Source organism: Vipera berus (assembly GCF_964194415.1).
Source record: "Vipera berus genome assembly, chromosome: 5".
Classification (NCBI taxonomy): domain Eukaryota; kingdom Metazoa; phylum Chordata; class Lepidosauria; order Squamata; family Viperidae; genus Vipera; species Vipera berus.
In genome coordinates, this window is record NC_138207.1 from 74,388,219 (window position 1) to 74,402,612 (window position 14,394).

A 14,394-nucleotide genomic window follows, 5' to 3' on the forward strand; every position below is an offset into this window, starting at 1 on the left:
TCCTTCTTCTGTGCTGGCACTGCTAGTGTTTTTCATTTCAAAATCTTGACAGCTCTTTAAGAATCTGCACACTGAAAATACCGGTAATCCTTTGCTGCAATTATTCTGGATTGCAGCTCTCATAACGAACTTGTTATGTCACAATGACAAAAATAGAAATTATAAGACACCAGCAAACTAATGCAGAAGATGAAAACACGGCACCAATGTATATTCTGCCTTCAGGTGAATTTAATGAGAAACTCTTGTGGCATGCTCAAGACATATTCGGGTTAAGTCCATATATAAAATGCATCTAGCTCAGCTGTAACTATTTAGACATGAACAGAATGAATTTGTCATGAATACAAAGCAATACCATTTCTAGGTAATTCCCTAAGCAGCAACATTTTTTTCCAAAACAAAACAGGTTGATAGAATATTTACAAGTGCATTTCTTTTACAAAAATACATATATTTTAACAAGTAGAAGAGACCAAGTCATTAATAATGACCCCTTTTCACTTCAATTTGAATATTCATAATCGTTTACAACCACAAAAAGATTTCTTAAGGTATTACTAATTTTGACAAAAAACTCTGTAAAATATTTCCAACTTAAAAAAGAGAGATAACAATGAAATATTGTGCATTAAGGTGTACAGATTGCAAGTGAGAATCATCAGGAAGAAGTACAAGAGAATAACTACACGTGTTATACTTTTTGTCATTTTTGGAACTTATAAAGACATCTTAGGTATGCTTTTTAGCTCCACGAAGTTATGCATGTTTTATTTCCAATTTTATTTTCCAGTAGTTATCTGGAATATGTTTTTTAAAAGAATTGCATCATATCTTCATTTTAAATGGCTGATTGTTAAAAACCGAGAAGGCCTATGGAAATATTATGATTCTCAATTCCAGCAAAGAATCTATTAGATATTTTTAGAAGAAAATATTAAAAAACAGAGTTCTTGAAGGTTTTCCATTAAATTAAGAAATACTTTGGGGAAAAATTAGTACCCAACATTGCCTTACCTGTAAATCTGTAGGACAGGTGCTACTGATATCAGTTTTAAGGTAAAATATAGTATTTACCAAGCAAATGCTAATATTTTATCATTTATGTTAAATAGGTAATTGTGAAACCATAATTATTTTAAAAGGGTAACAATCTGTTCAGTTTTGTGCTTTATCGAGTAAGAGCGTATTGGATTTTTGGTTCAGTGGCTAAATAAATTACAGCCAACAGCAATAAAAAATAGAAATCTGAAATGTCCACTTCCTGTTTCCTGAGCGGGGGGGGGGGGGAGAAGAGGGCTCTGTTACTCAGGACTACTTTGAAAATTGCTTCTCTGCATTCCCCCATTCTCCCCCAGCTAGAAAACATCACTGAGAAGCAGAGGTGACTAATAACCAACCTTCTCCAATCTGGTGTTTTCATGATAATATGGGTTATAACTCCAGAATTTACAACTAGCATGCTTTACCTCTTAGGAAGATTCGAACAGAGTATTTACTTTCAATTCATATAAATATTTTAATAAAAATATAAGTTATTTCTGTAAAGTTAGGCCTTAAAAAAAGACCAGCAAGATCAATTCTAAGGAAAATCAAATTTCAAAACAACAATTCAGGAAGTAAAAATGCAAAAGAAAAAAAAGAGAGAAAGAAATAGAGAAAGAGAGAGAATAAGAGAGAAAGAAAGAAAAAGAACAAGAAAGAAAAAAGGAAGGAAAAATATTTTTGAAGCAAGTGACTTTGGTCATTTTTTAAAAGAATGTTAGACATTTTTCATTTTTTTCTTTTATATTATTATAATCTGCTTATCACATATAGAAAATCAGTAGATCCCACTGCATATTCAATCTACTTTGTTTTAGTAACTCAAAAATATTCAGAATCTTATTCTTCCTGCACAGCTTTCATAGTACTTTCCATGTAAATAATGGCAAGCATCAGCTTTCTCTCTTGGAGAACTGAATATTTTAATAGTCTATATATTTCCATAATTTATTTAAAATAATTGAATCATGTAAGAACTTGAGATGAGCTTCCATTAAAAATGGCTGATCGCTTGTCATGAAGGTAACTGGAAAGTGTATTACAGCTAGCTAGCTAAAATACCATTAACAAAAGCAAAAAAAAAAATAAGCTTTACCTTTGTGTTTGTGCAGACAATCTCAATTGTAACATTTAAATAAAGACATTTGCTTCAGTATAGCAAGCACATTCTCCTTCAAAGTACAGTATATTAAAATGTTTTACAGTAGTGCTTTCTATCAACTCAGTACTATCTCCACATACTGCAAGGAATTATCTATACTTCTACATAGAACTTGTTTTTTAGCTGAAGATGCCAATTATTTTGAGACTTTTCTACCTAAAAAGATTTAGCCCCTCCCTGAACTACAGTACTTCCTAGCAGCAGTGTACATTATGAGTTACACCTAAACCTCACTGGACAAATGATGTGATCATACAACTTGTGTCAATGGCCACATGGCATATGATGCAAGTACGTAAAGTCACCACATGATCATGTCATGGCGCACAAGCCGTGGGAACCCCGTCCAGCCCCTCCTGGAGTTTCCTCTTGTTCAGAGAATAGGACATATTTTGAAATAAGCCTGAGCACATGTGTCACGTACACAAGCATCTAAAGTGAACAGGATACTGATGAAAAGGGAACCTAGTCCCCAACTAAATTTTGTTTTATTGCTTTTAATGGATAATTCCATTTCCTTTGTGCCGCTTTGTGGAAAATTATTGTAGAGTAAAAGCGTATAGAATTTTTGGTTCAGTGGCTAAATAAAAGCTTCTCTTCATGTTTTACAAGGAAATGCTCAGATTCTTTAACACTATATTAATATGTTGTGAATTTTGACAAAAAGCATCTACAATGTAGAGGTACAATGCACCTGTATCAGAAATGCAAATTTGCAGGCCACAAGGAGGCTAGATGTGCAAGAAATATTTTAAGGCTTTTACTTTCACAGCTGAGAAGTCACATCTTGGACTTTTACACTCTTTTTTCCCAACTCATTTGGAAAAAAATCTTACTAATCACGGTTAAATCATATGACAAAAATGAAATAAACTGGTTCTGAAATCTGGAAATTCATTGAATTGTTGTTGAAAGTCTTTTTACTCAGAGCCCAAACATTTGTTTTCATATGATCCTTTATGTATTGCAAAAGGCAAAATCCCTGCTAGGTACAGTGGAAAATATTCTGGAGCATTTGGACAAAATGCTCTTCTGCAATATAATAAGAAATAGGAGATTGAAAATGCAACACAGATCAGTTGGAATTAACCTATGGAATATTACATTTCTTGTAATGAGACAAGATAAAGCAATAATTACTCACTCCGCAGAGGAAACCTGAAATAAAAATTGTGCACATACTTAATTGTAAAATCAAGAATGCTTATACAGTTGCATGGATGTTTAATTTTAACAATGCTGAGCCTGACAGAGTACTGACATGAGAAAAAGACTAGATGCTCCCTATTTAGTATATAGCAGGGGTCTTCAAACTTGGCCCTTTTATGACTTGTGGACTTCAACTCCCAGAATTCCTTAGCCAGGCACGCTGGCTGAGGAATTCTGGGAGTTGAAGTCCACAAGACATAAAAGGGCCAAGTTTGAAGACTCCTGGTATATAGGGACAGATAAGTCTCACTGCTAATGAGTTAGCTATGTTTGCTTAGCAGTTGTGGAAGATTTTTCAATTAATTGCAAAAATACTTGAAAAAGTAATAAAGGCATTATGTAGGACCTATCTGTATTGATAGATGTCTTAGGAGCAGGCCAAAAGCCCTGAAAATTAGAACTATGCATCGATTTCCTAGGGTTTGGGATAAAAGAAAAAGTAATGTCCTATGTATCCTCTCCATGGGGAGACATACATACTTCTAGGTTCATAGTCATTTATCCCAGAAATATGGGAATTGCAGTTTTGGGGGTTATCCAGAATTATGGAATGAAACCCACAAATCGCTCATATCTTTTACCCCCTTGCTTGAAGGGAATATTCAAAGCCACTCTTAAGACACTGGATGCATTAAGAAATCTGTTGTCATTATATACATGTTAAACTGAAGACTGAAAGAACTTTATGAACAACTTTATGTAATCAGGTCCCCAACTATATCTGACTTTTTCAGTGTTATAGCATGATTGACTAGCTGAATTAATATGTCATCTAAGCCATCAATCATAGTTTACAAACCATATGGGTTCATAGCATCAGCTAAGCCAAAACCAAACAAACTTTATGATAACAAAGCACAATGTGTAAACCCAATCAGAATACACAAAATTCTGACTAAGATACACACAATGAGTTCTAAGGGCCCAAAGTTTTGTATATTTAAAAGTAGCTTCAAAAGCAATGTATCAGCTGTTTTGAAAATGGAAGGGAATGGCAAAATTATTTTTTTAGTATGCCATGGGGTGCATTTAACTATTCAAAAAAGAAAAAAAACCCTAGCTAAAACTATTATTTGGATCCAACCTATTGCATCTAACAAAAGAAACATGTACAAATGATACTTTTTCAATGAGCTGAGAACATTTAACAGATGATTTAATATTTAACTGAGAATTCTCTATATTTGTCAGAAAGTGCTGGCCCCAAGCATAACAAGCATTGCACAGTATTTTAATCTATAGCTGATTATTCTGGACTAGAACCTTAGAACCGAGTCTATTAGTCTGGGATTTGACCTGGTGCAAATAGCACATTTTTCCTCTAGAAATAATGATCTACTTTATATGCTTTTACTTACAAGACCCCTGTATTACAAGGAAGGCATACAGTATTCGAGCTTAGTTTCCAAAACTCAATAGTTTTCTAGACTGAATTACTTGACTTATGGTATGTAATTTACTATATAAAGAATGATGTTTATTAAAAATTGTACAAATCACTAAACTTGACTGTTATCTTGGTTTTTAACTGCAAAAAGGTAATGGAAGACAAGAAAAAACAGTATACAATACATTGTGATTTCTGTAGCAATATCCATAACACAACATTATTGAACAAGAAAGAAGTCACATGTAATACCTAAGGCAACCATTAACATTTTTGAACACTACTGTTATGAAAAAACCCCAAACACCCTGAACAGCCAGTAGTTTTGGTCACATAGCTTTGTAACCATTTAAATTTACTTGAGTTTCACACTTCACAACCCATTTTATAACCACAGTAAGATTCCTGGTAACCCTAGACTGTGCCTGTGATGCAATTAAACTGGCTCATTTTATAAGCGTACTGATGCATATTACTGAATATGTTCAAAGTATACAGAAGCATGTGCCATTCCAGTGGCTGTAATCCAACACATTTAAGACCACAATTTCAACCCACAACTTTCTAGTGTCATTACCAAATTTCAAAGGGAAGGCAACAACAATTAAAAATATAACCCACACTTTGAGAATAAAGTTTTCACAACAGTTTGTGTTTTTCTTTTTAGTTGAATTATAATAAAATTTAAAATATCTCTTATTTTAAAAACTCTTATTTTACCTGCTGCACATGTACCAATGTGCTTATTACTCCAAATCAAAACTTTAAATAAAATTCTTGTGTATTATTGAAAGGAGATCATATGATATTATACCAGTCAAGTTCAATTCAGTCTGGATATTTTCAACTCCTTTGATACAAATTCTAACTGTTCAGATACTGCTAAATGATCACTGCATATCAATGAGTGAACTACATCAGATTCTATGAGAAGCTGAACAAGAAAAAGTAGTGGTAAAATAACCACTTTTCTGAAACATGTATTATATACAAATATTTAAAGGTATAGTTTTAACCTTTTATACAGTACTTTTAAACAACTTTTTCTTCAGTAAAACAGTACATGTGAAAAAACAATAATACCACAAGAGAAATAGAAGACAGCTACTTTTTCTAATTGTAATTGATGTTATGGAAGTTTTGTATCAGGCAAAGCAAGTATTCAAGAGATTCTGATTCTTGACTATACATTTAATGATTTGGCTATAATTTACAGTCTTTGATGCCACAAATATATCATGAATGTTTCAGTTGCAGAATGGCACTTGGTTTACTCTAACAGTAGGGACAAAGTAATTGATCAACTGAAGAGAAGTCCATATTTGCAGGTTGAAATTCGAGTGGTTTCCCCCCTCCCACCCCAATCCAGGCACATCCATTCATTGTGCAATCTGTCGATGGGTAAACAACATAGTGCAGGTTTAATCTCAGTGGAATCTGGCCCTTTGGTTTAACTGAAGTCAATTCTGGGTCGATACTGGAGTACCATGGGATAAGACTAAAACCACAATGAAAACAGAACAGAGACAATAATAGCAGGTGAACATGAATCATTACCGTAAGTCATTACACTGCTTGTTTATTTAACAGAATTTAGTTAGTAAGTCCTTCCACATCAACGTTAAAAGGAACAAAATAATACAAGGGTAAAGGTGGTATAAGTTAAACTCTCATGTCCACCTGACTCATCAATAAACCAATAAACATTCTCAAAATGAAAAATAAATTGGCCATGTTCTCAACAATCTGAATTCACTAGCACTTTTCTTCCTAAGCTATTCCTCATTATCTACAAAAGGATTGCTTGAGAGGCTAAAGAAAGCAATCACACTTTATAAGGAATGGGGTGTGTGTGGGGGGGAGTTGTCCCCAAACCGGTTATTTTCAGTATTGAAATAATTTTAATTCTCTCTCTGGATACACAGAGTACCATCATTAAATACCAAGAAACTAGCAATTTTTAAAATTAAAAGAATATATACAAGGTAGCCAAGAAGTGGTTTCCAGGACTGCTGCTAATAGTTGTGATGGTCCTCACAGTAACACTATGCTGAGCACTGAGGTTAGCTTTGTACTCCATTGCATAAAAACAAAACAAAACAAGCAATTTTCACCAGCTGTTCTGATTGGGCTTAATCATCATTTAAGGATGCTCTCTTTAAAATTCCAAAGCAGTCCATAATTCATAATCACCTGATATAAACTGTGATGATACAAAGATAATAACAGGAACCATCATGATATAAATCCCAGTCTTTCATCTCAGCATCAGACACCAACATGTAAAGTATGTAGCCGTGTGACATTTCATTGTTTTACCTTCCCTTGCAGATGCCTATGTCACAGCTGCAAATAGGCCACATCCCAGAAAGCAAAGGAAATTTAAAAATAGCTTAGATTACAGTGTTTTTCTACCTTGGCGGCTTGAAGATGTGTGGATTTCAACTCCCAGAATTCCACAGCCAGCATACTGACTGTGGAATTCTGGGAGTTGAAGTCCACACATCTTCAAGCGGCCAAGGTTGAGAAACACTCCCTTAGAAAATTAATTCCTGAACAGTGTTTGTTAACCATGTACTAGGACGTGATCTTTTTCATTCCAATATTTGTTAAAGTCCAATTCTCATCATATCCAGCCACTGTTGACAATGTTAAGGGATGAGAAATGAGAAATGTTCTGTAACAATATTTGCATATTGTTATGACAATCTCCACTCTTTAGGGATATACAGTTGCAAGAAAAAGTATGTGAACCCTTTGGGATTACGTGGAGCTTTGCATGAATTGGCCATAAAATGCGCTCTAAACGTCATGTAAGTCACAACAATAGAAAAACACAGTCTGCTTAAAATAATACTACACAAACATTAGCTGTTGTCATGTTTTAATTGAACATAAGATGGAAACATTCACAGTGCAGGGTGGAAAAAGTATGTGAACCTTTGGACTTAATAACTGGTTGACCCTCCTTTGGCAGCAATAACCTCAACCAAACGTTTCCTGTAGTTGCAGATCAGACCTGCACAACGATCTGGAGTAATTTTGGACCACTCCTCTTCACAAAACTGTTTCAGTGTAGCAATATTCTTGGGATGTCTGGTGTGAATCGCTCTCTTAAGGTCATGCCACAGCATTTCAATCGGGTTGAGGTCAGGACTCTGACTGGGCCACTCCAGAAGGCGTATTCTGTTCTGTTGAAGCCATTGTTTTGTTGAATTACTTGTATGCTTTGGGTCATTGTCCTGTTGCATCACCCATCCTCTGCGGAGCTTCAGTTGGCGGACAGATGGTCGTACGTTTTCCTGCAAAATGTCCTGATAAACTCTGGAATTCATTTTCCCATCAATGACAACAATCCGTCCAGGCCCTGAGGCAGCAAAGCAGCCCCAAACCATGATGCTCCCTCCACCATGTTTTACAGTGGGGATGAGGTTTTGATGTTGGTGTGCTGTGCCTTTTTTTCTCCACACATAGTGTTGTGTGTTTTTCCCAAACAACTCAATTTTGGTTTCATCTGTCCACAGTATATTTTGCCAGTAGTGCTGTGGAACATCCAGGTGCTCTTTTGCAAACTTCAAACGTGCTGCAATATTTTTTTTGGACAGCAATGGCTTCCTCTGTGGTGTCCTCCCATGTACTCCATTCTTGTTTAATGTTTTCCTTATTGTAGATGTGTCAACAAAAATGTTAGCATGTGCCAGAGATTTCTGTAGGTCTTTAGCTGACACTCTAGGATTCTTCTTTACCTCATTAAGCATTATGCGCTGTGCTCTTGCAGTCATTTTTACAGGACGACCATGCCTAGGGAGAGTAGCAATAGTGCTAAACTTTCTCCATTTGTAGACAGTCTGTCTTACCGTGGACACATGAACATCAAGGCTTTTGGAGATACTTTTGTTAACCCTTTCCAGCTTCATGCAAGTCAACAATTCTTGATCGTAGGTCTTCTGAGAGCTCTTTTCTGCGAGGCATGGTTCACATCAGACAGTGCTTCATGAGACCAGTAAACCCAAAACAGGTGTGTGTTTTTAAAGGGCAGGACAGCTGTCAGCAACACATCCAATATCATCACACTGGTTGGAGTCAAGGTTGGTTCACTCCTGGCTCCAATTAGCTGTTGGAGAAGTCATTAGGCTAGGGGTTCACATACTTTTTCCACCCTGCACTGTGAATGTTTCCATCTTATGTTCAATTAAAACATGACAACAGCTAATGTTTGTGTAGTATTATTTTAAGCAGACTGTGTTTTTCTATTGTTGTGACTTACATGACGTTTAGAGCGCATTTTATGGCCAATTCATGCAAAACTCCACGTAATCCCAAAGGGTTCACATACTTTTTCTTGCAACTGTAATCTGAAAATACAGGGACATGTCAAAGCAGTGATATGCATTTTCCCCAAGGCTACTGTCCATTTACATAAATTATGGTTGTACTTTCTGCACCTAACTGCAAAGGACTAGCTCAGATGACAATGTGTAATAGACCTCGCACAAGCAAATTTATTCTAATATTGGATATAACATTGCATTTTACGGTCTCACCATAAAGAGATCATAATGCTTTTTCAATTTCTCCCCTAGCAGAGTGACTTACTATATATACCTGGTTATATAAAATTGGGGAGCAGAGTAAAATTGAAACATACAATGAATGCTTCAGATTAGAAGTCCATTATGACAAAGGTTAATATTCTATGGCATTCTGGACTAACTCTCCTTCTTTGAAAGTATGGTCACTATATAAAAGATAATATTTCTGCAATATATTTCTAATATTTCATAAAAATAGCTTTAAAATCCTCAACTTCCTATCCCTTGAAGCCCCTAATTATGAAACCCAATATTCATAACACCCAATCATTCAACTAAGATAGTGTAGCCATAATGGTTACCAATTTTCTGTTATATTCATTTCGCAAAATATTTATAGCACTATTCATTAATCTTAATGTCCCATGCTTGTAGACACAAAATAATTTCAGAGATTATCCTATTGCTACATTATTATGTCATGATAATATAAATGGAGTTACATAGAATATTGCTAAAGTCAGCAAAGCTTCAAAGAAGGCATTAAGTCTGATTAGTTTACAAAAAATAAGTCTGTCAACTTGCAATTAATCATGGGTTAATATTCATGCACATGGTATCCTATCATATCTTACTATAAGTGCTACGATTAATCAACAGCATAGGAAATCTGATCTAAATCATTGTAATATTACGACATATTTATCTTTATTTCAAACTGATTTAGAGAATTGTTTTTTTTTATAATTTGGGAGCCCATGAAGAGCCTGCCCTATAGCATGCCACACAAGATATAAATTAATGAATATAGCTTGCCCCGTGCAATTTTTTTTTAAAATCTAGGTAAACATTCAGACAAAAACCCAAGGCTTCAATCTTTACAATCAAATTTAGTCTAAAGAACTTAATCTAGCAGAAAATGAAAGACCCATTCAGCTCCCACCTAAACTGGATTTCAAAGAATATTGCCTTAATGACTACAATGTGTACAGTCGGGAGTGCCTCTTACCTGATAAAAAGAGCCATCCTGTGAGCAGACTTGTGATGAGGAGCAGTTCTGACACCGAAACTGCAAAGGAGATGATTTTCTGATCAGATAAGAGGCATCCACAACTGAACATTGATCATCAGTCATTTCAAAATAGTTTCATATTCAAGAATGTAATTTTCTGACCCGTAAGAAATGAGCTATATGGCTGCCAGAATTTTTTTAATGCTGCTTTCTTGTTCTCCCAGTATTGGCTACAAAACAACCCCATGGATGCTCTAGAAAACAATTATCTTAGATATAATTGGAAGTGGATGGGAAGGTGGATATTGGGATTCCCCCCCACCCCATTTGAATTAAAGTATCCCTGACATTTATGAATGCTTAAAGGCAGCAATGTGTCATTAAAAAGCACAACATAATAAAAAATAAGAGCAGTGGTGAGGCAAAGGGAGACTGAAAAAGGTTGGCAATAAGATCTGCAAAAAATTCAAATCTCTGTATTGCCAAGAATTTTGCAGGCAAAAAACTATGGCAACAAATTTAATTAACATTAATTACACTAATTGTGAATTCAGTAAAAGAATAAGTCTCATAAAAATGGTAATCATCTATTTCTAGCCAATTTATAACAATTATTAAAATGCAGAATTATGCAACTTTTAGAGAGATGTATTTTTTAAAAGGCTGTCAGTAATAACATTGGGAGTTCCAAAGACTACTCCTATTCCATGTTAGATAACGGGAATTATTAATTTTGTAGAGTTCAACTTTCTTAGATTCATTAAATATTCAAAAAATGGATAAAATGTCAATATTTATTAAGCATACCAATGTATTGAAGAGTGTTAAACTATAGGTTTAACTAAAAGAGAAAATAAGTTAGCAGATAAAGAAATATGGAACAGTCCTACATATATCCATACAACAGAACTGCTCTCATGAAACACTAGACCAGACAATAATTTTTTTTAGATCTGAGTATTTTATTTTCCCAGTCACAATTGTTTTGACATCTGTATCTATAACTATAATACTGTTTTAAGATGACATTTTCAGAAATCTGAGAAGTTGCTTTTTGTACCCCAAAGTTAATTGGATTCTTGTTATTTATTTATTTTCCAATTTTTCTGGATCATTTTCCAAAATGAGTTTCTTCATAGTACATGCTGATGTGCTATCTCCAATTCATATTTTTGAAACTGTACATTTGTGAATTTCATGCACTTTGATGCTATCTAAATAACTAGTTTTTTGGGGAAAAAAATGTTATTTAGTAGAGATGTGCCCTGTCTCTACTAACAAAGTTAAACTACTGGCCAGCTAGACTGGCATTGCCTATTCTATCAACTCTCCTGAGTCTCAGTCAGAGTGGTTCTCTGACCTTTAATTGAAGATGTCACTAAGGTCAGTGCCCTTCCTCAAAGTCCTTTTATATTTATATTAAAATTTCTAAGAATATTATATACTTCAGTGTTTTTCAACCTTTTTTGGGCAAAGGCACACTTGTTTCATGAAAAAAATCACGAGGCACTCCACCATTAGAAAATGTTAAAAAATTTAACTCTGTGCCTATATTGACTATATATAAAGTAATTCTCTTGAATAGGAATCAAATAAACACAAAGAAAGTATTTTATAATTACTTTTCAATTTTTCCCACGGCACACCAGGCAACATCTCGCGGCACACTAGTGTGCCGCGGAACAGTGGTTGAAAAACACTGATATACTTTACCCACCTGTTTAAAGTCAAGATTTCCCTGAATTCAAATAACAGAGGCACAATAAATTCTAGCCTTGGTGGAATAGTTGCGCCATTTTCTACCTAATTTTACTTATGTATCAGCCTATTTCCCTTTATGAAAATAGACTTAAGTTGTTTGACAAAAAGATTAATTCTCACCACCCTAGGAAAAATCTGGCAATTACTGATTCCACTTTGTCTATTTATCTGAACTGTTGGCCACTGATAACAGGAAGAACAGTTACTCGGCAAAGTCTTGAAAAGCAAAAAATCTGGCCAAACTGTGCTTTTGGGGGGTCTATTTCTGGTTATTGCTGATATTCCTGTTAGATTTCCCTTTTTCCTGAATAATTTTCCTGGATAATTCACTGAATAAATCTAGATGCTGTTGAATCAGGGCATTAATGACTCCAGTATATCTGCTATACTATTTTATTTGTTTTTTTGCACACCTTTCTACCAATTGTCTTTTTGGCATTCTTCCAATGAATTCTAGCAGTGGACTCACAAACTGGTAAAGATTTATTTTGCCTATAAACAATCATTAGTTCCACATGCCGATATGGCTTAGAAAGGCCCATTTAAATAGCAGTACTGAAGATGGAGATAAGTTGAAATAGGTTGGCCTAACCCTTATCTCAAGATGATTAAATAGCAGTTTATCTCCTTTAAATCCCAGGCCACACTCCTACATCACAGGAAGGACCAACAGAAGAAGGAGCTCATCACTTGTTACAAGACATACTTTGTTAAGTGCAAATACTTTAAAAAGGGCAGGAAGCCCTGTTTTTAGATGTGCCAAATGACAGCAACATCAGGAAGAAGGTATGTTAGAAACTAGGTAAATACCAGGGCCAAAAGGAGGAACTGGAGAGGGTCTGGAAAAGTAAAGGCCAAATTGGTCCCAGTCATGGAAGAAGCATTCAGGCTGTGATTTCTAAGCTGGGAGAGTGGCTCCAGCAGAGCCCAGTAGCATCAGAGCTTTGTCCAGAAGACTGTGGTGCTAGAAACAGTGAAGATACTGTATAAAGTAGAACCCTCAAACTCCCAGGCCTCTGGTAGAGGACCCATGTTTGAGGAAGCCATAGAATAGAACACCCATGATGGTGGGGCTTCTCTCTCTCTCTCATACACACACATTAAATAAGCTTTAAAAGGAATATAATTAAAATAATATATAGCTAAAAGCCCTATAATTAATATAAATATATATATATATAAAGTAAAAGCAATAAAAACTTATTTCATTTACATTTTCGCCTCGTAGTCTCCATCTTGTCATGTAGATAAATTCCATAGTATGATCCTTCCCCATGATTTCCCCATTGCATAGTACATCCAGCTTTAAAAGAAAACAGTTACTTGAAGTATTTTAAAAACATTTCAGTTATTTTCATCTTTCCTAGAAGAGAATCATTAATATGTAAGAGAAAAGAGATTAGAAACCTACCATAGCATGATTACTCTTATGCAAGATAGTTACTTAATGAACAAGAATGCAAACAAAATGACTTTTTAGCTATTTATGTTGATTTTAATTATTATTCCCAAACACAAACTGTATCTCCCATCTAAAGTGTTTAGAACACAGAACATCCATTACAGCTGTTAAATACACTTACCTGTCTCCCCACCTCCCACCCCCCAAATATTTATTTTGGGATTCATTTGGTCTTTATTCTAAATCATTGGATGTTTTTAAAAGGATAGAAGTTACATAGTTGTATTTTTTATGGCAACATGAATATGCAAATTAGGAAATTATCTTATGCTGTTTTATATGCAGTATATCTTCAATATGAGAGAAGGAGAAAAACTAAAGTTTTATTTGGCATAAGAAAATTTAAAAAAACTGATGTTATACTATTTTAGCCATCCAATTCAGCACTGTGGCAATAAATATCCAGGGGTTCAAGCATGGCCTTTAATATCACCTGCAAAATTATTTTTTTAAACTTTTTCTTTTCAAGGACAGTATCTAAGGCCATTAGCACACAAAGCATATACTAAAGTAAATTGTGATCCAAATAATACAGTCATAAATACTGATATATATACAACATAAGAAAATTGCTATACACATTTGTTTTAAAACAAATCTACATCCAATTTCAGAGTTACATGATTTTGTATTCTGTTTGGATTGTAATACTACAAACAATTTTTCAGATGAAAAGTTTTCAGATGGAAGCCATTTATAAAATGTTCTTCTAATAGTCTACTCTTTTTCTTTCTTGGTGATTGACCACCTTCAATAAAATAGAGACTTTAAATTGGATTATGACATTTAAAGTGCAATTGAATGCTAATTTACATTGGAATAGGT

At 34.6% G+C, this 14,394-nt stretch overlaps 1 protein-coding gene across 2 annotated transcripts in view; it reads right to left on the reverse strand.

Annotated features, from left to right (window-relative positions):
- Positions 1–209: 209 nt before the first annotated feature.
- The window catches only part of PCGF5 (polycomb group ring finger 5), a 42,745-nt gene continuing 28,560 nt past the window's right edge, over positions 210–14,394 (reverse strand). For both annotated transcript variants that reach the window (XM_081329879.1, XM_081329880.1), the window contains exons 8-10: positions 13,321–13,410; positions 10,344–10,403; positions 210–6,300 (exon numbers count right to left, since the gene is read on the reverse strand). In XM_081329879.1, the coding sequence (XP_081186005.1) occupies positions 6,253–6,300; positions 10,344–10,403; positions 13,321–13,410 (198 nt within the window). In that variant the 3' untranslated portion in view covers positions 210–6,252. The remainder of the gene's footprint in view (positions 6,301–10,343; positions 10,404–13,320; positions 13,411–14,394) is intronic.